This window comes from Pochonia chlamydosporia, chromosome 2 (genome assembly GCF_001653235.2).
Source record: "Pochonia chlamydosporia 170 chromosome 2, whole genome shotgun sequence".
NCBI lineage: Eukaryota > Fungi > Ascomycota > Sordariomycetes > Hypocreales > Clavicipitaceae > Pochonia > Pochonia chlamydosporia.
Window position 1 is genome coordinate 5,723,243 of NC_035791.1, and position 22,720 is coordinate 5,745,962.

Consider the following 22,720-nt stretch of genomic DNA (forward strand, 5'->3'; position numbering starts at 1 on the left):
AGAGTCGTTCTATTTGCCTAATGACTGGTCCTTCATCTGTAGTCACCGCTGCGTATTAGTGCCAAGGCTAAATTCCCCAGACTGCCATTTCCACTGCCCACGATATTCTCATGCGAAAGCCGACCAACTTCTTGCTGACAGAATATAAAGATGCTGCTTTGGTATCACTCATTGCCGTGGTTCCACCACCATTTCCTCGCATCCTTGGATTCTCAGGCTATTTGACCAATTCACTCTTTACTTATTACGGTCAATTTGTATATTCGCTTTGAGTACATTCACACCAGCCATGAGAGCTTATCAGTTGCTTGCCTTTTGCGTGGTGGAAGCCATTGCGGCTCCGTGGTCGACCAATCTGTCACCCGGAGTGCCCAGCACCGCGCATACTGGCGTGGACATCGACCTGGCAGATATCAGTAAGACGATTTTTAAGACTGTTCTGAATAAAGTTGATCTGGTAACTAAACGTATCACAGCCTCATCCCAAGACAGTTTCAGACGCCAGGCTCCCCTTCCTGCAAAAATTTCCTCCGCAGAGGATTCAAAGAAAGCCGCGCCCGGTGGCGGAAAATTAGGCGTGCTATACAGAGGTGATTCACGGCCGCCTGATGAAATATTCAGGATAGGATTCACACCAAAGGGTAATGATAGGTCCCTGCAAGGAAAACTGTCATTCCATGTCAATTCCGCATACGTATCAACATCCCGGTCTCCCGTAGCCGCTTCAATGTACGCCTTCGGTCAAACAGACAATAGGCAGCCAACGGGCTACATTTACGTGTTGGCACCCGATGGCGTACCAGATGGATATTGGTTTCCCGACATATGGCGCAAAGATGGCCCTGTGCTCAATAACCAAGAATTCGCCGTGGATGGTTCTATACCGGCTTCGAGTATCTCCCATGCATACCAAGTCACTCAGGACAACCCGTCCAGCAGGGCTATCAAAATCAAGAACCCTGGTTATATCTTTAGGTCGTGTCCCCGATGCACCATTTTAAAACGAGCCATCTGCGATCCTGCCAACTTCGTTGAGGACGAAGGGCTAAAGGAGCAACCCGCAACCGGGCAACAAGAAGAACCAAAGAAGCCGACACCTGGTGGCAACGAGGATGGGAAGAAACCGCCGACCGAGGCTGAGACAGGGAACACAGACAAGGCTAAGGCTGGCAATGACGCCGGTCCCCCAAAAAGCAATCAGGAGCCAGATGTGAAAATGACGAAGCTGGCCGAGAAGATTTCGGAGAACGAGTTCAATGCAATCGTGGCGAAGCACAAACTTGGCTCCGCTCCCGAGTTCTGGAAAACGACTGTCTCCCAAGCCCGTACAACAATCATCCAGCCGCTAGTGTCCAAGATGAAACCGCCTCGCGTTGTAATCAAGGGCCTTGGTAGAGCCATACCCGGTGTTGTTGACGTTTTCTTGACGGCAGGGGCATTGACAAAGGCCTTCCTCACGGAAACGTCTGCCTTGGACCGGGCAAGCACTGGGACATCACTCGTCCCGCTGGTAGGTTGCGGAGTAGGCGCAGCGGCCAACAATCAAGACGGGAAAACCACTCCTTTCGAGGGGGTCGATACGGCCTTGTGCTTCATTGGTGATGAGTTGATGCTCAGTGCTGTTGGAGCCCCTATTGGGATGGTCGTTTCGCTCGTACGCATGATTGTCAGTTTCTTCAGTATACTGGATTCAAGGGAGAAGACTGCCAAGACTCTCCGCGATGAACAATGGAATAATCTTCTAGACGAGAAGATGACTCGACTCGTCATTTCCAAGGAGTTCAGAGTCAAGCTGCAGAGCTCTCTGGCTCTGGACTCCATGGTGGTGGCATCCTACGGCGCGGATTGGATCGGGCAGCTTGTTACAAATTCGACCGTTCAGTTAGACGAAGCCAATCTTCCCAAGGAGTTGAGCGCGGCCAGCTGAAGTCAGCAACCAGACGGAAGCGATCCGAGCAGAAGTGAATGCCCAGATTGTGAGTCGCCAGCGCCAGTTCCTGCTGAACAACGTGCCTGTCCACTTCTCAAATCTTCTGAAGTCCGTCGCAGAAGAGTATAACAAGGAATTCATTGAGAAATGGAAGTCTGCCCAGAAACCGCCAGCGAGGACGCCTGCCGGCGGCTTCGGCAGTGCTGGGGAGCGTTTTGCCGAGGCGCAGGCTCACCGCAAGACGTTGGAACTGTACGAACAGAATTTGGTAACCACTGCTCAAAAGTTGCGGGATGAGCCGCCAACGCTTCCTGCCGACCTTTCTCTCGCCTATTACATTGGCGTTGCTGCAGGATTCGGCGAGTCTCAGGTCATCAACCTAGACGACTCTGGACGCCTGGGTTCCACGAGCGTTGAATGGCGCACGGCTGTTCAGAGAGAAGTAATCGAGCCGAATAAGTACTACACCGATATCACAGGAAAGCAAGCTTCAGAAATAGTAGATCGAGACACCACTGCTGTTGCGGAAGTCCTTCAAGGCAAAATTACGGAGGCCGAGCTGCCCAGCACTGTTGAAGGGTTGACCAATGTCAAAGAGTTCCATTTGCTCATTGCTATGAACCTTGGGAGGCTAATGGCTGGCTACAAAAAGAGTGCCCGAGAGGGGGATGGCCGTTATTTTGACCACATGTATGACAATGACAAGCCTGGGCTTCTGCAGCAGCTGAGGAATTTCGATCAGTCCTCAATGGTGTAAGGCTAGGTATTCATGCATTAGGTATATAGACATTTTATTTCGTAATATCATATTTACCCCGTCACCCAAACGATAAAAGCAGTCAATGCCATTTTCCACCAGATTTGGTCTGGGAAATAGCCAGGCGCCTCCCGGATTCTGTCTGTGTTATGTGACATTTCGCTATCACAGCCCTGTTTCTTTGCATGCTCTCGATGCCCATGTTGTGCCAGTTTTATCCCTCCAGCTCTTCCGTCATAGCGGTTCCTTGATATCAGATATTTCAGCACAGCAGTAACACGCCGCAGCATACACACAGAAACCGGGAGGCGCTGTTCTTCCCACCTAATCTAGCGGGAACTGCCGCCGCTTTGGCGGCTTTAACAGTAAGGGGGCTAAACACACAATGTAGGTATAGTGTACATTAAGCCAGAAATAGGCAGCGGCGAGGCCGCTTAGCTAACTTGACCTAGCAGCCCTACTATAGCTTGGGTCCTTCGCTAGGTACATTGCGCTTTGCGCTGGATTCACAAAAGAGCAGGTGGAGCAAGCATTCAACGGCAAGGTCCCTAGTGGCCTCGACGATAGGGCAGCCGCTGTGTACAGTTTAGCACTAACACTGGCGAGGTTACATGGGCCATTAGGTGATGCTGTATTTGAGCAAGCGAGGGAAGTCCTTGGACGGGATGAAGTCGCTGGCATGGCGCACACAGTATGTGGCTACATCTACGTCGCCATGCTGTCCAATATCAGCGATGCTGGAGCCCCAAACCTTGGAGAAGATGCGGTCCAGCAACGGAGAACCGAGATCCAGCAATCGAATAACTCCTTATGAGTTTTATTTGATTCTTACTAAGACATTCGTGTAGTCTAATGGAAACAAATGATGATAAAACATGTTAAAAAACAACTCGTTCCCTGGACCTCTAGCACCGATATAGTGAAGTGACGAATCAAATTTTGAGATATTTAGTTTGGAATTCTAACCGCTCGCCATTCGCCGGCAATGAACTTTGCAAGCGCAACGATAGACAAATCTCCCAGAATATCGAATACTGCCACATCCACTGCCAACTGCTTCATGATCCAATTCCGAAGATAGACGGCACTCAACGAGTCAGCGCCAGCTTTGTGTAGTGGCTCTTCGAGATTGATACTAGCTCTAGGAGCTACAACCAATCTGTAAATCTGGTCTGCTAGGGCATATGCAATGATCTCGCTTATATCTGTGGTAGATCCTGCTTTCAATAAAGAATGATTCAGGTTAATAGTGCGTTCGGCATCATCTCCCAATTCTTTGCTACTACTGCCTTTCTGTGTGAAGGTTTGATTCCACAAGGGATGAGAGGATGCTAGTGGTATATTGGTGCTCTGCGTGCCCTGGAAGGTTGGGGGGATGATACCTGAAATAATCTGTGGCGGAATTTGGTCAATGCCAAGATGAGGGTCACAAAGATAGCGAAATAGAGCCAAGATCTCCGATTGGGAAAGCGTCTGGTTGTGTAAACCTTCTCAGCCACCAGCCTTTCCGCTAACCATTCATTTTCGGATACCATGGCGCCGGTAGCAAGGGGACCGAGATCTAGAGAGACGGCCTTTTCACCGATTGAAAGACGGTATCTTGCGGAAATTGTCGATTCATTGTAAGAGCCAGTATAAAAGTGCAAATGGGATGGTAATAAAGTACTAGAGCTGTATCAGCTGGCGGCAACGACTTAAGAATGAGTTTAACTCATAATACCGATTCATAATGTAAGAACATAGGGTATATATACCTCGTTAAGTCTGAATGCTATTGCTTTAACTCTAGGTCACGGCCAAATTCCTCCATTATCCTCTCCGCCCGATTAATGTAGTAGAGACAACATGAGGCTGCCAAAGGGCAAATCCAAAACCTTCAGCCTCCACACAACCAGGGTATTAAGACTAGCTGATCACTGCCTCAAAATTTTACTTCACCAGTTCGAAAAAAAAAAACTTGACAGATGAACAAGGCTTCAGGCTCTAGGCTAAGAAAGGCCCTCGCCTGCAATATATGACTGGTCTGAATGGCTGGCACTAGGATAGGGAATCAGCAAAAGACGTCGTTGCTGGTAGTTGCAGCTGCCACCGTCTTCCCACCCGCGAGCGCCGGGTGGCGTGGCCTTAAGGGGGGCTTATGGAAAACAGAAATCTCCAGTAGAACAAAAAGTTCCCTTGATTTTGATTTTCAGTGTGAAAGCAGACGTTGGACAAAAATCCAGCCCGGCTTCATTGAATAAGTAAAAAAACAATACCATGCGATTCGAGAAGTTATCATGAATCACCAGAGATCCCAGAGGGCATTGGTTTTTATTGATAATTGTCCTGATTTGATTGCATTGCATGAGCAGACGCTTGAAGGGGGGGCATATATACACCTGCTGGCCGTCTGTGTCTGGGCGGTGGACGGAGTAAAAGCTGCAGAAAAAATAGTGCTAGCTTGAATGTATTTTTGCCATCCAAGTTGAGGGATATTAATATAAGGGTGGGAGCCCCACGTTTTAAATCGCCGTGACCCGTGCAGTCACGGGCGACTCGTACTCGGGGCTTACGTTGGGAATTCTATAGCGCTGTTTGACGAGATGTGTGTGCAGACGGGGATGAAGCCAGTTAACTTTGATATTTAATGGAAATGATATGCTGCCATATGGCAATCGAGTATGCCCCTTCAAATATATTTCACATATTATACTCTATATGTAATCATGCATCGAATATTCTGCATGCGTCATGGCCGAGTCAAATCCCTCGACGTGCCCGCCGCTCGGAGCAACATCCTCGTAGCCTCATCCAACGGCGCAGGTTTAGTATGATCGCTCAACCACATTTTATGCGTCAAGATATCATGCTGCGGAGCTGCCCTTACGGAAACCTTCCAGTCCATACCGCGCGCGGTTTCAGGTGCCATGTTTCTTCCATCACCTGCCACAATCATGGCCAGTATAATGTCCTCGCGCAGACTCATCATCCACGGATGCACCACTGTATCAATCCGATGAGCTTCAAGCATATAAATCAACATGAAACTATAAAAGCCAACATACCGGATACGTAGTCTTGTATAGTCACGAATTCCTTCCCCGCGGCCGGCTTCACCTGCACCGCCAGACCTTGTTTATGCACTGGTCTATCCTGGCCACAGCACCTCGCAAGGTACTCTGTATCCGAGTCCGCTTCCCAGGTACCATCCTCCTGCTGCTCGCCAAACGGCCGCGTGTCGTCATCCAGATCCCCATACGTGACATATTCAGCTGCCTCATGGTCCTTGTGCCACCTTACCCAGTCAGGCTCATACTGGTTCAACATGGGAATGGAGGCCTTGATAGACGAGACCTTGGGTTCCGTCAGTGGTAGAAAGGCAATCTCATGCCAACTTCCATCTCCGCGCTGCAGGGGCTCCATGTCCTCCAAAGCACCGCGCATGGTCTTCATGACCGCTAGCGCAGTTGGGAGCGTGCCCCTGAGAGGCCAGCAGAGCCGTTTAAAGTCCTCGAAGAAGCCTAATCTTTGCCTGTCGCTCCGCAGCTCTTCGAATGACGGGTACATGTTGGGCTCTGCGAGTTATTATAATTCGTTTAGTTGGTGATTAAGATGTTGATGAGTAATTTCACCGGCTTGTGATGGAGGATATTCTTGTCAAGGCGGAGAGACCCTGTGCGGCCGAATTGCCTATATTGGAAATAGCCAGGGGTTAGGGTTAGGGTTAATTGTACCTTGCCGTGTAATTTTGACACGGAAAATACACACAAAAAAATGAATGCATTTTGGAGTTTACACTTGAAGCTGTTTGTCGGTGAATGGGCAAAGGCATTTCTCTCTATTTCCATCAGTGCACTACGCATTCAACTACAACTAGTCACATTATTACATGGCATTCATATTGCACTGCATTCATACAGAAGATTATAAACCTTGGTATCTATTTATATAGTACTCAAAAACAATGTTAAAGAATATTACCAATCCAACTCGGGATCCATCCTCCACTTGTAGCAGTCATTTTCCAAGGTACCGCCTTGCTTTCCAGTCACACCTCCACAGTTGCAACTATCCGCAATCAGAGTCAAGTAGTGCTCGCACAGCTCGGTATCAAAGTGCGCGACATCGTAGCCATTGGCGCGCCTGGGATCCGACGGGTCCGTTACGTGATACGTGCCGAAGCTACAGCCCTTCTTGACCTCGAGGGAAAGTTCGATTCTGACAGTGCCAAGGCCACCATTATAATCGAGCGGGTACGACTCCTCCTCAAGTGACAGTGTGCTTTTGGCCTTTTTAGTAACGTCCAAGTTCACGGATGGTGACGCGGCATTAGTAGATTTTCGAACAAAGACACAGCTAATCTCCGATAAGGTCGTGCACCGACTTCCATGTCTTATGTGACATTTGGCTATCGCAGCCCTGTTTCTATGCATACTTCCGATTCCCATGTTGTACCAGTCTCATCCCTCCAGCTCTTCCGTCATAGCGGTTCCTTGATATCAGATATTTCAGCACAGCAGTAACACGCCGCAGCATACACAATATTCTTCCAAGTACGAAATTCTTCTTGATCCCGCGGCGCATAGACAAGAGTGTACCCCCACCCTATCAAACTTCCGCTCAACCTGTGTCTCTGACCCCAGCCTCTCTCGATGACAGTCTTGGAATCTTCCAGGGAGAGAACAAGATGTGTACTGCCATCCGGAGGGTGCACGTGCGCCAACTCTCCACGAGTCGGGTTCAGGTAAGGTGGTCTGTTGATTCCGTCTTTCAGTTGGAGAGCGGGAACTGGACCCTCAAGATGAGAGAGCTGCAATTGTAAAGTGTCATCATTGGACTTGACCAAAGACTCAATGTATTGGTTCATTAGTAGTTTCATTTCCGTGGATGCAGTGGCGGTTATTTGGCGCTGAGGGGCGGTGAAATTCGGGACGGTTGGCCGTTGACCGGATCGGCGCTCCAATGGCTTCGTGAGATAGCTGGTGGTGGCATTTGGCCCAGCAGTGTCCTTGACTGCTTTTAGGTCATAAGGAGCTGGTACAGTGATGTCTTTGCGAGCTATTCGAGACATTTTGAGTTGCTTGTACCAACCCCAGAAGTTGTCGGGCAGGCCATGAGGGCCAAGGGCAACGTATGCACGATAGTCTCGATAAGCCACCAGGAAAATAGTGGCACAGGCAACTGCGGCGGCCGCAGAGGCGTAACTGAAAATTGGTGTAGACATGTCCTTTTCGTGTGACAGGAGCGCAGGAATGGAAATGTTGTGTTGTGCTCGTGAAAGTGGGTTGTTGACCTTTATCAGCAATGTTGAAGTTCACGGATGGTGATCGGCCTCAGTGGATTTTGAACAAAGACAAAGGTAATCTCCGATGAGGCCGTGCACCGACTTCCATGTCTTACAATTCAACGACTCGATAATGATGTCAAGCGATGCGGCTCAACGATCAAAGCCGGTCAGTGTGGGTCAAATCTTCCTCTTTCGGCAATGATCTTTGCAAAAGCCGAGATACAAAACTCCACTGATCTCAAAGGACCGGGCCGTCGGTGGCTAAATATCGAGCTAATCTCGGAGGTCCGAGATCTAGGGTGGCTAATTGTTGGCGAAAAGTCTCCGTAAGGCGAGGACCTAAGGTTGACCTTCTCGAGGAGATCTGGTGTCTATGAGTTTGAAGGTGAGGTTCGGAGTGAGAACATTGCGGTATGCCGGGTTTTTCAGCTTGCCTTGCGCCACAAATTGCAGCATGTGATTTATAATGACGAAACTTTGCTCAAGCTTTCATTGACCACATTCGTCAGGTATTATGACCTCGGAGCCCGATTGGCCTGAACTCAAATATTACCCGATGCCCAATAGCTCCCAGAAGTGTGCCATCTTCGGATTTTCGATTCGCTGGCTGGACGATGCGTGCTACAGCTTCCTGTGGCCTGTATGTTGAGGTTGATATGCGCACAATGTTGGAGACGAAGGCTGAGGATCCACGACCAAGAAGCCGTCATGAGACCAACCGCATATAAACGGAGGCCTTCTCATGACGTGTTGACAGTTTTAAGACACGTCCAAACACGTCAGGCAACAGCTGATGTTCAGGGCTGCATATGCACGATTTTGTGTTGAACTAATGCATAAACTGCATCTGCCTTTCAATGTCTGCCACGTGGGTAGCTGACGCCTCGGGATCGGGCACCAGAGAACGTCTCCTCCGTTTATTTGCTGGCTGTTTGATTGAACATACGTGGGCTGCATTCGATTGCTGATGCTGTCCATATCAAGTTCGATGTGGCAAGGCGGTAGCCACTGCCATGCGGCTCAAGTGACACGATCTGAAGCTCGGCACCGACTCGTGATCCTCCGAGATCCAGGAACAGGTCTATTTGGCCCCCATTTACAGCCACCTTCTTGCTCAGGCAAACTCTCAGGCTTCTGGTTGAGTTTCCTTATTAAAGCGACAAAATCTTGTCTCTGTTGGCAACTTCGTCTTGTTTTCTTTTAGCTTCATCTGCATTTTTACCATGAAAGACACTCCGACAATGTCATCACCAAACGCAAACATTGCAGCTTCACTACCCTGGCCGTTTCGCAAACACGAAAATCTCTACTTCTCCTATGGAAGTAATCTACATCTAATACAGATGGCTCGCCGTTGCCCAGGGAGCATCTTTAAAGGAAGGGCAACCCTACCCGGTTACAGATGGCAGATCAATGAGCGAGGTGTGGCCAACGTCGTACCCTCTGCCGATGGGTCTTGTGTCGAAGGACTAGTCTACTCCATCACACCTGAAGACGAGAAAGTTCTTGATAGATCAGAGGGCGTGTCTAAAGGCTTCTACGATAGACAAACATTAAGAGTGAAACTCGAGCTGCATGCGCAATATTGCAACGTCAAAACCACCCTGTTACCCGAAATGCTCCGACCAAAACCCCGTTCGAATCAACAGACTCTCGAAAAGACACCGCCGCCGGATGGTACCAGCCCAGATATGTCAACGGGACATCGATCAACCAGGCAAAACATAAAAGCGCTGATAGAGCGGTTCAATTTCGGTGCGGACCAGCACAATTGTTGTCAAGAGGTCCAGGCCTTGGTGTACGTCAGCGAAAAATACAAAACCAACGGAAAGATTCGGCCGGAATACGTCTTGCGGATGCGAAGCGCAATTGCCGATGCAGCAGTTCTCGGCGTCTCGCAAGTATTTCTGAGCAAATATGTTAAGCCGCATCTTATCGAGAGGAGTGTTCGCCCAACTTCACCAAGAGGTCGTGTTGGACAGCGTCGGGTACCAAGGCTGCCTAGACGAAACAACCACAAGCCTGCAAGGCTTACTCTACGCCCCCCAAAAGGCCGCGCAACAAAGCATAGGAGACATGGAAGCCAACGAATGGTGGACCTGGCCATTATAGTTGAAACCGTTTGTATCACGTCCTCATCCTGAGAGCACTCAGCGCATTCTTGGCTAGCTATGGTTCATATGGATGAGGTTCTCTGATGCGAATGAGGTTGGAACGCACAAGTGACATCTGGAATACGGATGGAATCTGGGACGTCTTGTTCTCCTTGATTAATCGGGCTGTCAACACTGTCACTGCGACACTGAGCATGTCAATACGCCGGTTCAGATAGACGCGCGACGGAGTGGAAAGAATCGTCCCTTCTACATGTATCGAATTTGTTCTACTGGTACTCGCAACGCCCAAACTGGTGTGCAAGACACTATGGTCAGACAGCAGGCCTGTCGAGGTGTGATGCAATCTCTAACAGCCAACCCAGGTTTTAATGGACACCGCCTACATTGGAAGATGACAAGCTTCTGTAAGGGGCGAAGGTAATAGGAAGTTGAATAAGAAGAGAGCAGTTTGTCTCTTTGTACCAGCATATACAATAACTCAGGTGATACTACGGAATAGGGAGAATATGGATAGAATGACAGTGTGCCACGGGTTTTGCACAAGTATCAATTATTTTGAAACATTATTTCGGCTCGGCCAGAAATATCAAGTCAGACAGACATCAATTCAATTGTAACTTATCAATGATAATCCCATGTAACTCGTCCATATTATCCAGGAACTCAATCCCAAACTTCTGACAAACAATTTGCACATTACCCCTCTTCGCGTATCCCTCCGGAGCTATGGCAATAACTTTGCCTGGAACCTGTGCAGAAAGACCGAGTTCCAAAAGACTTATCGGAGCCAACGTAGCTGGGTGGAAGTATACCACAACAAGGTCGGCCTTGACCTGTTTGTCGAGCTCCCACAGGACTTGCTCACGATAGGGTGCAAAGTTAACGTCCTCGCGCCATGTGCTATCCCAGTCTGGGCGGTTGGGATTAAAAATGGTTATCGGGTGCTCGCAGAGCGAGGCAGACAGCTTCTCGCGCCAGTCAACATTGTCCACGGCGGTAGTTGTGCCTGCGAGGAAGACGGATTTATTGCCGGTTATGGTCTCCTCTGAAGGCGCGCGCACGATCTGGCTTCGCTGAGAGCTCATTTGACTCGTTTGACCAAGCGTGTAATGAAAGCGTAGGATATTGGGACGCAATCCGTAATGGAGTTCTGGATTATTTGGTCACATTCAATTGGCAACCAGGAATCAGGCGTCAAGTCAAGAGGGGTCAAGTTTGTGGTTTTCTTGATGGGCTGTTCTCCGTCGAGACTTGCATCTTTGACCGGATTGGATAGAAAAACCCCCCGAGTTCCATAATTGTTCACAGCAACACATCTACACATTCTTCCATGGACAAAATAGTGAGAGCATGCATATAAAAAGGGTCAACTGGTGGAAGAAAAGTATTAACTGAAATGATCTAAAATTTTTCACCACACCACAAGCTAGAAACGCATTGATAACTTAATGATGACATAGCTGGTGAGCATGTACATCACACAGCCCGTGAGCTGAGACATTATATCACGCCTCTGTTTCTGCCACCACGTAGGGAAATATGCTACCCAACTTCTCACAAGTTTCTGTGAATTCTCGCTCCGGCTTAGAAAGAGCAGTGACCCCGGCACCAGCTTGCAGCCATTGACGCTGCTCATCCTGAAAGACCGTGCGAATAACGAGTGTTGCTTCGAACAAGCTGGCCGCAGGATCTAGCATGAGTACTGCTCCGCAGTACATGTCCCTGGGGTGCGGTTCAAAAGTGTTGATAGCCTCCATGTTTCCCTGACCCGGCATGCCTGGAACGGTAATGTTTGCAACCAAACCCAGGAGAGCGTCCCAGCCATCAGTTCCAGGTCTGAGAGTGCCTGAGACGTGAGAAAAGAGACGCTGTACATTGCCTCGAGGCATAAATGACATGAAATCTTTGACGGAAATACTCTCTGGGGGACAAATGTGACTCAATCTCCGGATTGAGCCCTTGATAGCGATGCAGTGCTCCATGACTTCCTTAGGATCGTTGAGTAGCGCATTATTAGTGAGTTTCGAGTCTGCTGCATTGGATAGCTGTGTACCCGCAAGGGCTTCGGTGAATACAGTATCATTCTTGATGGACAGCAGTACCTCGGGACTGAATCCTGTAGCTTGTATTCCAGCATGGCTAACGGTAAACGTTCGCGCTGGGGTATTAGCACGCCGGCCATGGTAAAGAGTAGCCAGCATGTCAACACGCTTTGGTAGATTGACCATTCGAGAGGGAATGGCCTTGCAATATCTGCCTTCCTTGATTTGCGATATGGCCAGCCCGACTCGTGAGATGTAGTCGTCACGACCCATCTCCACATCGACTTCCATGAAGGCAGTAGACAAAGTCGGAATGGCACCACCAATGAGGTCTACCAGGCTCAGTACTGGCCAGTGACCACAATTGTATGACTGGCCAGAGACGATAGCAGAGTAATTGAAACCAACTTGGCCAAAGATCCTGCCGAGGGAAGAATTCTCTGTCACGAAGGCTCTAGCAGTGTTGTTTAAAGACCCAGCGACAGGGAAGGACTCTTTCTTCTCGTCATGGCTAAACTTGGTTGCGGTTTTACCATCTGGTGAAACTACCAGTGAGGCATGGCTGCCAATGCCGATGTACCAAGTATCGCTATCTTCATATGTGTAGTACTCGCCGCCTTGGTATTTTGAAAGTATGCCAACGACTGCGTCGAGGGCGCTTCCCGGAGCTTTGGGCAGCGTAGTCGTCTCAGAAAGCATAGTGAGATGTGTTGTGTGCTTCGACAGAGTGGAATGGGGACAAGAAGCACCCTACAAAATCCGCTGTTTTATTCTGCCACCGTATAAAGGTCTATCTAATCCCCAAGTCGAGTGGTTCTTATCTTGATTCCACTCGCAGGGTACGGCTACACCACCAGGTATCCCGTGTCGTCCTAACCATGCGGCGCTGCACTAGCACCTTACACCAATGATGAGTTCGGAAGATATCTCTTCCTTGTCCGTGTCGTAGACTAGATCCCGGATGGCTCATGCAACGTGATACGCATTCAGTGGCCGTAAAACTTTACTTTCCGCTATATTTCTTTTCTTGTCGCCAAGGTTAGGCATCAAAATGGCGCCCAATTATGCAACTGGGGCTTTATCGCAATGTGACAGCGCTGTTTGGCAACCCCGACCCCAAGTTACAGTCTGAGTCCGAGTTAGTCTACACCGATGTTGTGACAAGTACTGTGATCGGGGCTTGGAGCATTCATAGCTCTATTCAGACATAATCTTTTATGATATCAGAGGCCATTGGCTTCATACATTCTGATTGGCCCTCCGGAACCAATCCATACCCGGCTTTAGGCTCTCATTTTGATGTTGTGAACCATGCCTTTTGCTGATATTTTGAGTAACCAATATTAAGGCTCACCGGCTGTCCAGTGTAACAGATGGCTTCGTGGGCAACCTGTCCACCATGACAATTGTGGTTAACGGGAGGATCAAGAAAGTCGATTCCATGTCATGCGATGAATAACGTATCAAAAAAGTATCATTACCATTTCTATCATCGCAGGCGTTAAGTCGATGTTCCCGACATTCACTTTGCTTGTCTCTCGAGCATAACCATGTTGAAAGCGCCATTGACTCGCATCAATACATCCTGCTTACATAGTAGGACGCATAATGCAGCCGACAGACGCAGAAACATGACTTCAAACTACTTTGTTCGTATCCCATATTGTCACCATCAGATGATCACGATGACACACAGACGCTTTGACAGGTTGTCCATTGGTAATGTCACACCGGTCCACTACACGAAAAAAATACCAAAGATCTACTCCCAGCATAACGCACAAGGTCCCTTTTGAGTCATTCACACTCATAACCTGGGGCATAACTCTCCAGTCACGTACATCCTCACGGCACTCATCCTCCACAGCTAAGCGAGCTTCAAAGGGCGCAAAAAATTTGCAGGCAGTGACCTAGTACATGCGTAAACCTTTGATCCACGCCTAACACAAATTGAAGTCTTCTGCAGAGATATGACAGTCATTACACCCTCAACATCTCTGGTTGCCTTTCAACTTGTCAGCTTGCCACCACAAACTGGGATGCGACAGTCGCATCATCGAGACAATGACGCCGCAAATCTTAAATGACTTCCTGCAACGATATCCCTCAGTCCGCCTCCTCCGATTTCAATGGCAAGACTTATCTGGTCTTTTACGAGCTCGTATAGTTCCCGTAGAGCAAGCTCGACTAATCGCTGCGGGAACTAGGACAATGCGTATGAGCTTCTGCTCACTTAACCTGGCGATTGATAACACTTTGTTACCCAGTGTGCCCTTGATTGGAGGAGACTCAGGATTACCAGATTGGAACTCACTCAAGACGAGGCAGGCCTTGGATCCTCTCTACGCTTCTGTCATGTGTACTATTTCAAGGGATTCAAAGCCAGGGATCTATCCTGTTGAAGGAGTAGCGGACCAATGTCCTCGATATGCCTTAGCCACTGTTGTTGACAAGGCGGCCGAGCAATTCAATATCAATTTCCTAGTCGGTTTTGAAGTCGAATTTGAGGTATTCACTCGTAATAGTGAAGGTAATCTGGAGCCATACAGCCGCGGGTTAGGTGGCGGATCATGCTCAGGGCTTCGTGATTCCTCGTACAAACATGTAGAGGAAGCACTGCAAGTTCTCTTGACCGCAGGTGTAGGCATAGAAGCCATTCACACCGAAGGCCTACGAGGACAGTACGAATTTTGTCTCGGGCCAAAGTCGCCTATGGAGGCAGTCGATGAACTGGTCTTGGTTCATGACACATTGAAGACTGTTTTCTCCAGTCATGGGCTAGTGGCCACCATGTTCCCAAGGCCAACTGCAGGTCGGCAACAGTCAATTGGCCAACATACGCACATATCAATTGACAACATAGAGTTAGAAGAGTCGTTTCTGGCTGGATTTCTGCAAAGACTCCCGGCCTTGTCCTCGCTGTACTTACCATATGAGTTATCTTATGAACGACTTATACCTGGCCAAGCTGGCTTTCAATTTGTTGCATGGGGCACACAAGACCGTCGAGTACCTGTCCGGAAGATTAAGCCAGGCCACTGGGAATTACGCTGTGTCGATGCCACGGCTAATATGTATGCCGCACTCGCTGCTACTTTAAGTGCAGGCCTACTAGGCTGCGGCAATTGTGAGCCCTTACTGTTTGAGGACAATGCGTTGGGTGCAGAAGATGGCAACTGTCAGTGTGTTGCTTTTCCTTCCAGTCTCTCTGAAGCACTAAAGGAGCTGGAGGAAGGGTTGGAACAGTTGGACAGCTTTATGGGGGGGCATGTTTTGAGACATTATTTGGCCGTGAAGAGATACGAGGCCGCGAGGCTGAGGGAGATGACGAGTGATGAGTCACGAAATTGGCTGGTAGAGCTGCTGTAGGATTGTCCACCATTACTCTCTCACAAGTGTTAAGATTGCCAAACAAGTATGCTGCAGAGGGGGTTATCTCTCAATTTTATGCCCTTTTCTTGTAGTTAAAACATTTCACCAAGACTGCAAAAGTAGATTGAAGGACCTGTGAGTTAAGAACCAATTCAAGAAGAGAAACCAGGTCTATAATAATTACAATTTTATAGTTGAGCTTAGTAACTGCTAGCATAGTACGAGCCTGTACGCGGAGAACATTAAGCTCTATCCTATGCGGCAGTTAAAGCTAAACTATTTACTAACTACGTACGTGAATAAATACATATTGAGGGAGCATACCATCTAATTTTTAGGAAAAAAGCGGGAATCAGCCATTTCATTTTTGGGTTACCAAGCCATCTTTGCGAGAAGACCATCGGGATATCGTCGAACCATAGCCTTTCTAATTTCATCCAAGCCAAGTAGTCCAATGCCAAGCGCAGCAGGATAGAAATAGAACTCGACCGGGGGACCTGCAGTGCTCAGAACGACCTGCAGCTCGGGAATGTAGAGCCAAATTACAGCAAGTCCCAAGGCAATAAGAATGGCGGGGAAGAGTAGTAGATTTTGAGTCTCTTTGTTGAACAAGGGAGGATGCTGGAAGATGGAGCGGGTTCGAGTACGGACCGCCATCAAGTTGAACCATTGCCTAGTAACAAGTTAGCCTCAGAAACGGAGAACATAGGGTCAAGTGGGTGCTTACATGATAACCAGGTTGATAAAGTAGATGGAACTAGCCACGTTCAGCTGCGAGTTATAATAGTCCGGGTCGATGTAAGAGGGCAGTTCTCCGAACTTGAACCAGAGGTCGGAAAATGGGATTCCGTTTCGCTGCAAATACCAAAAGGCCATGGTAAATGATAAAGTTGTTTCAATCATGCCAGTGAAGGCGTAAGCGTGAAACATGAGCTGCCAGTTTACAAGTCTCGTTTTCTTGGTGTTGCGTGGGGGTCTAAGCAGAACATCTGCTTCAGGAACCTCATATGCAAGAGCAATGGAGCCGATGCAGTCAGTGAAGCAACTTCTTACTGTTAGAAGATTGTTGTATGTAGAGTATAATATGGTAAACTTACCAAATGATGATCATCAAGAAAGATGACAAAATTTGAGGGATACCAAAGGCAATGTTTGCAAAGACGGGCCAAAACTCAGACCACGAACCAGCAGGAAGCAAGTAGGCAATGACCTTCTTCAGGTTATCGAACACCAGTCGGCCATAGCGGACAGCCTCGACAATAGCGCCGAATGAATCAAGCAAGACCATATCGGCCGCCTCAATGGCGATATCTGAGCCGCTGGAAAGACTAATGCCGATGTCCGCAGCTTTCAGAGCTGGGGCGTCGTTTACACCATCGCCCGTCATACCGACAACCTCATCTCGGGACTGCAACTCGCGAACAATTCGGAGTTTCTGATCGGGGGTTGTGCGGGCAAATACAATTTCAGGATACGCACAAAGTTGGCTCCATTGATGATCATTGAGAGTGATGAGATCGGAGCCGTTTAAGAGAATTGCTGCTGTAGGTGTAGGCTTGTGAGTATCATCATTTGCAGAGGGAAATCGCACGAGATTTGAGATGCCATGGACAGAATCTCTGGTCACAATATTGCACTGTCGTGCAATGGCGAGAGCCGTGAGTCCGAAATCTCCAGTGACCTAATAAATCCGTAAGTGCCCTGGTCATACAGTATCCAATAGTGGCAAGGGGAACGAACCATGAAAACCCGAATCCCAGCACCGTGAAGAGTTTTAACCACTTCGGGTATCTCTTGCCTAGGCGGATCGACAATTCCCAATAGGCTGACCAAAGTGAGACCTCCTTGCAATTCCTCCATCATTTTAGCTTCCAGATCAGGCGACCCGGGCTCGGGGAGTATGTTCGGCTCTCTTATAAGCTTTCTTGCCAGTAGAATGACTCGTTTTCCATTCATAGACCATTCATCTTTCATCAGTAATACTCTGGATTTGACATCGCTCGTCAGGGGAGATACTGTTCCATCAGGCATGAGAATGGATGTGCACCGCTCAATCAAGATGTCCGGAGCACCTTTTACAGAAAGAAAACTTTGATCAGTTAGCATATGAGTAGTAAGTACGGGAATCAAGAGCGACCTACAGACTGTCTGCCTCGACACTGCCATTTTCCGCAGGAGAGAGGCAAATACTGCGACCTTGACCGTTCTGGAACTTGAACGCCTTCGCCATGAACTTATTTTTGCTGTTAAAGGCAAGTTCAAAAATGAATTTGCAGGCGTCACGCAGAGCAGACACGGGTCCGAGACTCTCCGAGAATCTCAGAGCCGCCTGATCCGTTGCATCACCGAAGATGTGTCGGTCTGCTAAAGGAAGTGAGGCTGAAGACTGGTCGAACTCGGCCGAGTTGCAAAGACCAGCAATCGCTCGAACCTGTTGGGTTGCGGGAGATTGCATTTCTTTCTCGGATTCGCCAACAACTAGTTTGGTGGTCCCCAAGGAGTAGTCTGTGGCAAACATTTTATTCTATCGGTTTGTCAATGAAGTGTCACGAAGAAGGTGTTGCATGTGCAGGATAGCACGAGTATTTGAAGCTCACCCTCGTCAGAGTTCCGGTCTTGTCAGAACAAATGACCGATACCGCACCCAAGGTCTCTACTGTTTTGAGAGACTTGCACAAGATTTTATGCTTCTTCATCAAGTTTGCTGTGATAGTCAAACTGGCACTTGTAGCAATGGGCAAACCTTCTGGAATGTATGCGATGGTAACGGAAACGCAGGAAACAATGAGCGCAGGCACGTTGATCCAATTTGGGTGCTCTTTGCGAAGCCAGCCTCCCCTGTAGAATGGTTAGCACGAACATGGACCAGAAATTAGAATCCGTGAAACAGTCATAGTACATACCAAATAGAAACTAGAATCACAATCCAGGTTCCCATGATTGCAACAATTAGCAGCACAAAGCGCAATACCTCCTTTTCAATCGTGGTTAAACCTGTCTTCGGTTCACCAGAGAGCTTCGCGATCTGGCCAAATACAGTAGAATCACCAGTTGCAACCACAATACCAGTAGCACTTCCCGAGACACAATGTGTTCCTTGAAGGCCTATGCAGTGCGTCTCGAGGTAATTGTCGTCGGTCGACTCCAAAGTAGCCTTGATTGGCTTTGACTCTCCTGAACGATCCATTAGACGCAGCTCACATCTGGCAAACACAAGTCAACTTACCAGTAAGGACTGCTCGATCAATAGTTGTATCATGTGAAACCTCCAAGAAACGCAAGTCTGCAGGGATTTTATTGCCCGCCTTGAGAAAAATAATATCACCTGGGGCAATGTCCATAGCCTGAACCTCGCTGCGTACGCCATCACGAAGGATCACACACGATTCCGGCAGCATAGCATTGATGGTTTTCATCACACGAGAAGACGACCAGTCCTGCCATGCACTGAATGCTGCCTGCAAAAGAAATGTAGCAAACAGTACTATGCCCAGGGCAAGATTTGCGACGGCTGGTGGATTTCCCAGCGGTTTCCAGGAGACCATGACGAGGATTCCGCCCACAAACAGAATACCTCCAAAGCCTTTGAAGAAATATCCGAAAATAGTCCAGAGAATGGGGTTGGGAATTGGTGTAATCTTGTTTTTGCCATGCTCCTGTAGACGCTTTTGCGCATCGGATGTCGAGAGGCCGGACTGTGTGTCGACGCTGAGACGTTTCTGGATCTCTTCAGTGGCTAGTTTATGCCATTCTGTCGATTCAAACTCTGTAATTTTTTAGTATGTGGAACGAACTGAAAGCACTTCAGCGACATACTTGAAACGATAGCATCTCTAGTTCTATCACCGCTCTTGCGATAATCAGCCCTCCGAGCTTCTTCAATGTCAATTGACCTATATTCGTTAGCAGTGTCCACATAGAACCGGTTATGAAGTGAATTACTTACAGAGTGCGATGCTGGATTGGCAAGGCATTGGCTGGGTCGATGCTGCGACTCCTGCGGCGGCTCCGTGATCGAGACCTTCTGCGAGAGTCCGAGCCTTCGCCTTTCTCTGTCTCGACGAAAGTCGTCCTAGCAGTGCTACGGGCTGTCTCCTCATCGCCGACTCGCCATTTCAGTGATCCCGGGGGTGCCATGATGGCGGATGTGAAAGGAAACGGCAGGGCAAGAACAGCTCTATGGTTGAGGTGGGAGGAGGCACATGAGAAAAACGGATTGTAAAGCAGCGCAATGGCTTATTATATGAATTAGTCCCGAATGCGACATTTAGAGTGGCCGATAATAAGCCTCTTGGCAGTTCGCCCTGGCATTCAGCCTCAATTACTATCGCGTGGGATGGAGGGTTGTAAAGAAGCCACGAGGACGGCATGCCAGTTTCCCCAGCCAGCCGATTGCCTGGACAATATTTCCTAGCGAATGGCCATTTCTCCGTGGCTGGCGGTATTAGCTCTAAAATTACATAAAATATTGGCAGCCTGAGAAACTTATTGCTGGTTCTATCATGTTACTCCGTCGGATAGTCAGCACCGGGATATAATGTGGGAGGGGACCGGTATTCCTATCAACTTACGCTGTATCTTGATATCACACAATACGTTGTTTCCATCTTCAACTCGTTAGTATCTACAATATGTGCTCTTTGGCCCCCAATCGATGACACAAACACGGCGTAAAATCTCTCCACCTGCCTCAGCTCGCTTGAGATATTTCGGAGAGCTTCTGAACGAGGAAGTTCTGCGAGCAAACCCGCCTGCCGGCCACGCTTCTTCAGCCGGCCGACCAACGTGTGCGCCAAGACCGGCTCGCAATACTTTCGGAACACTTGCATGCATAAATGCAAGAAAAGAGGGACTACCAGCACTCCAATGTTTTGCCGAGCTATCACATCGCTGTTCTTGGCGCCGGTCATGGCACGATGGTGGCCGATATCTGGGGATGTCATCTGTGGGTGGCCGAGAGCTGGGGATCTGGCCCGAGTGTGGGTTTTTGCAGCTAGCCACAAATCCAAGTTTTTTTTCTCAATTTTGGGCGAGTAAGAGCTTACTGGCGTGATGTCCAATTTCGGGGGAATCCTGAAAATCTCGAGCAATATCGGCTATTCAGCAATGGCAAACTGTGGGCACTCCCGAATTCGGCATCTATTTGGTAAAAGGTAAATTGGCGATGAACGCCGTCGCATCATAAGGTGTCAAGACCGTTAGAGACTAACGGGAATAAACAAATTAGCCTGACGTAAAAGCCGGCCTCCCTTGATGCGAGATTAATTTGCGCTTGGTCGGGTGACGGGGTTAAAGAAGTGGCCATACCCTATGGGCGAAATGCACCTCGCCTAACACGAAGTGTTTGTTGAATCCGAAGTAGAAGTTACCATTACGAAAGGTCCAAGCAAGGGGAATGGCAATATTTACATCATTTCCCCCACCAAGTACATTATGCCTGAAGCTGGACTGTCCCGCCCAGTTACGAGAACGGCGTCGTTCTGAGATGGAGAATCCTCGTGCTGCCGTTTGAATGAAATGGCTTTCGGGACATGGTGAGAGACATCAGCTCAACAACCTTTCTGCAGAGTGAACTCTGTACTAATGATCAGAACTCCGAGTTCAGTGTCCGAAACCATCCAGAACCCTCATCCTGCGGAGACTGAACGATGCCCAACAAGACAGTATCTTCTGCGGATAGTCCAAGCGAGTTGTCTCCAGCGTACTCAGTACTCGTAATTTTGCTCATCGTTGCCATTGCCGTGGTAGCATATGTCGCTTATAGATCCTCACGCTTCCAGTCCGCCAGAGAAGCGATGCAAGCGCGACTGGTTGCATCGATAAATAGAAGGGGTCCATTGAGCAAGGAAGCAATGAGAAAAATTCCGATACTCAAATACCATGAGCAACGGAGTCTCTTAGGCAATGCGCCCATTTCAGCGTCAGCATCCAGCAAGAAACAACACACGCGATCAGACGGAGAGGCAAGACGACTAGACTGCACAATCTGTCAAGATGATTTTAAGGAGGGGGCCAGAATTCGCAAGCTACCCTGCGACCATATATTCCACCGCCGCTGCATTGACAAGTGGCTTGTAGACAGGGCATCTACCTGTCCTCTATGGTATGTACTGTCGATGTTCATTGTGGAGAGGAGCTGCTTATTTGCCTCCAAGTCGGGTAGACCTCGAAGCACAGCTTGCAGCGGAGACGATACATCATCCGATGCAGTCGAAAATGTCGACACTGAGACATAAACTCATTAGACGATAAGACGATTGAGACGTTGCAGGAACTGGATAGATTCTTGGAAATAATACTAAGATACGTCGTAGGCACAGGGGATGCTTCATGGCTGTATCAACCACACAGTTGCACCAAATGCTCCAACGAATTCAATGTATTATTGGCTTATATCACTGATAGAAGGATTGTTTGGACATTAGTTGTCTGAGTTTCATGACAAACAGACACGCCTTGAAATCTACCCTGAGCCACAAGCACCTTGGAGGTCCAACTCACCCTTGGCCTGGATTTGATGCCCAAGTATCAATGCCAGACCCCCCGTTGGCGGTTCCTTTCCTTTTGGCGAGCTGCTGGTCAAAAGAAGCGATATAAGTAAGGAAGGAACGCCTATCGGCCTGCTCATCGCGCTCACTTTGATACGAGACAGACAAATTTCTCACAAAAATTCTCTTGTCTCCTTTGACCGACCACACTCGACATCTGTTCGCGAGTTGTAAAAGAGCGTGCCTGAATGCGAGTGAGCTGATACCTTTGGGCACTTGCTCCATGCAAAGATTTCCCTGTGGAGCCTGAACGGTTCTTGCCGGGCCCCTATAGAAGAATTGCCGACATGGAGTCAATATTCTTGGCAGCTGGTGCCTGATGCTGTTTTTTCGATGGGGCGCCTTTGACACAACACACTGGACATGGACGTGATGTTGACATCTGCTCTGAACAATTACTGTTAATAAATGTTCGCCCAGAGTGATTCTTGTGCACTAGCAAGCCTGAAGAACCGGCATTGACGTTTCCTAACCAGCCCCTCACGCAACTCCGCATTCAGCCATCACCACCAAGCACCCCAATCGCAATCATGGCTGCCTCTCCTCCTCCCACACCGCCATCCAGGGCGATACGAGACGAAGAGCGAAGATTCAAGATGATAAACTCGCCTTGTGAGTGGATAGAAGACTACCGCCCTGGTAGTTACCATCCAGTCCATCTTGGTGACGTGTTCAACAACGGCCAGTA

General features: G+C 48.6%; 8 protein-coding genes across 8 annotated transcripts; 3 read left to right on the plus strand and 5 right to left on the minus strand.

The window, feature by feature from the left end:
• Positions 1–289: 289 nt before the first annotated feature.
• VFPPC_03775 (peptidase cysteine/serine, trypsin-like protein) lies at positions 290–3,501 on the plus strand (the record flags this gene model as incomplete). Its single annotated transcript, XM_018283234.1, has 5 exons — positions 290–416; positions 477–1,876; positions 1,941–2,683; positions 3,079–3,085; positions 3,154–3,501. The coding sequence occupies 5 exons, from the start codon at positions 290–292 to the stop codon at positions 3,499–3,501; spliced, it is 2,625 nt and encodes an 874-aa protein (XP_018137534.1).
• Positions 3,502–5,415: 1,914 nt separating this feature from the next.
• VFPPC_13521 (LysM domain-containing protein) lies at positions 5,416–6,233 on the minus strand (the record flags this gene model as incomplete). The annotated part of the gene is made up of 2 exons (XM_018291296.1): positions 5,416–5,669; positions 5,732–6,233. 2 exons carry the CDS (start codon positions 6,231–6,233, stop codon positions 5,416–5,418), a joined length of 756 nt encoding a protein of 251 aa, XP_018137535.1.
• A 913-nt stretch (positions 6,234–7,146) lies between these two features.
• VFPPC_03776 (phospholipase/carboxylesterase) lies at positions 7,147–7,890 on the minus strand (the record flags this gene model as incomplete). Its single annotated transcript, XM_018283235.1, has 1 exon — positions 7,147–7,890. One exon carries the CDS (start codon positions 7,888–7,890, stop codon positions 7,147–7,149), a length of 744 nt encoding a protein of 247 aa, XP_018137536.1.
• A 1,304-nt stretch (positions 7,891–9,194) lies between these two features.
• Positions 9,195–10,097, plus strand: VFPPC_03777 (AIG2-like family domain-containing protein; the record flags this gene model as incomplete). Its single annotated transcript, XM_018283236.1, has 1 exon — positions 9,195–10,097. The coding sequence occupies one exon, from the start codon at positions 9,195–9,197 to the stop codon at positions 10,095–10,097; it is 903 nt and encodes a 300-aa protein (XP_018137537.1).
• A 223-nt stretch (positions 10,098–10,320) lies between these two features.
• Positions 10,321–10,491, plus strand: VFPPC_16835 (hypothetical protein; the record flags this gene model as incomplete). Its single annotated transcript, XM_018294588.1, has 1 exon — positions 10,321–10,491. The coding sequence occupies one exon, from the start codon at positions 10,321–10,323 to the stop codon at positions 10,489–10,491; it is 171 nt and encodes a 56-aa protein (XP_018137538.1).
• Positions 10,492–10,672: 181 nt separating this feature from the next.
• Positions 10,673–11,155, minus strand: VFPPC_03778 (Zn(2)-C6 fungal-type DNA-binding domain-containing protein; the record flags this gene model as incomplete). Its single annotated transcript, XM_018283237.1, has 1 exon — positions 10,673–11,155. The coding sequence occupies one exon, from the start codon at positions 11,153–11,155 to the stop codon at positions 10,673–10,675; it is 483 nt and encodes a 160-aa protein (XP_018137539.1).
• Positions 11,156–11,575: 420 nt separating this feature from the next.
• Positions 11,576–12,811, minus strand: VFPPC_03779 (Salicylate synthase; the record flags this gene model as incomplete). Its single annotated transcript, XM_018283238.1, has 1 exon — positions 11,576–12,811. The coding sequence occupies one exon, from the start codon at positions 12,809–12,811 to the stop codon at positions 11,576–11,578; it is 1,236 nt and encodes a 411-aa protein (XP_018137540.1).
• A 3,045-nt stretch (positions 12,812–15,856) lies between these two features.
• Positions 15,857–19,621, minus strand: VFPPC_03781 (Na/K ATPase alpha 1 subunit; the record flags this gene model as incomplete). The annotated part of the gene is made up of 10 exons (XM_018283240.1): positions 15,857–16,157; positions 16,212–16,529; positions 16,582–17,165; positions 17,225–17,573; positions 17,626–18,008; positions 18,082–18,322; positions 18,388–18,658; positions 18,711–19,250; positions 19,301–19,377; positions 19,431–19,621. 10 exons carry the CDS (start codon positions 19,619–19,621, stop codon positions 15,857–15,859), a joined length of 3,255 nt encoding a protein of 1,084 aa, XP_018137542.1.
• Between the last annotated feature and the right edge of the window lie 3,099 nt (positions 19,622–22,720).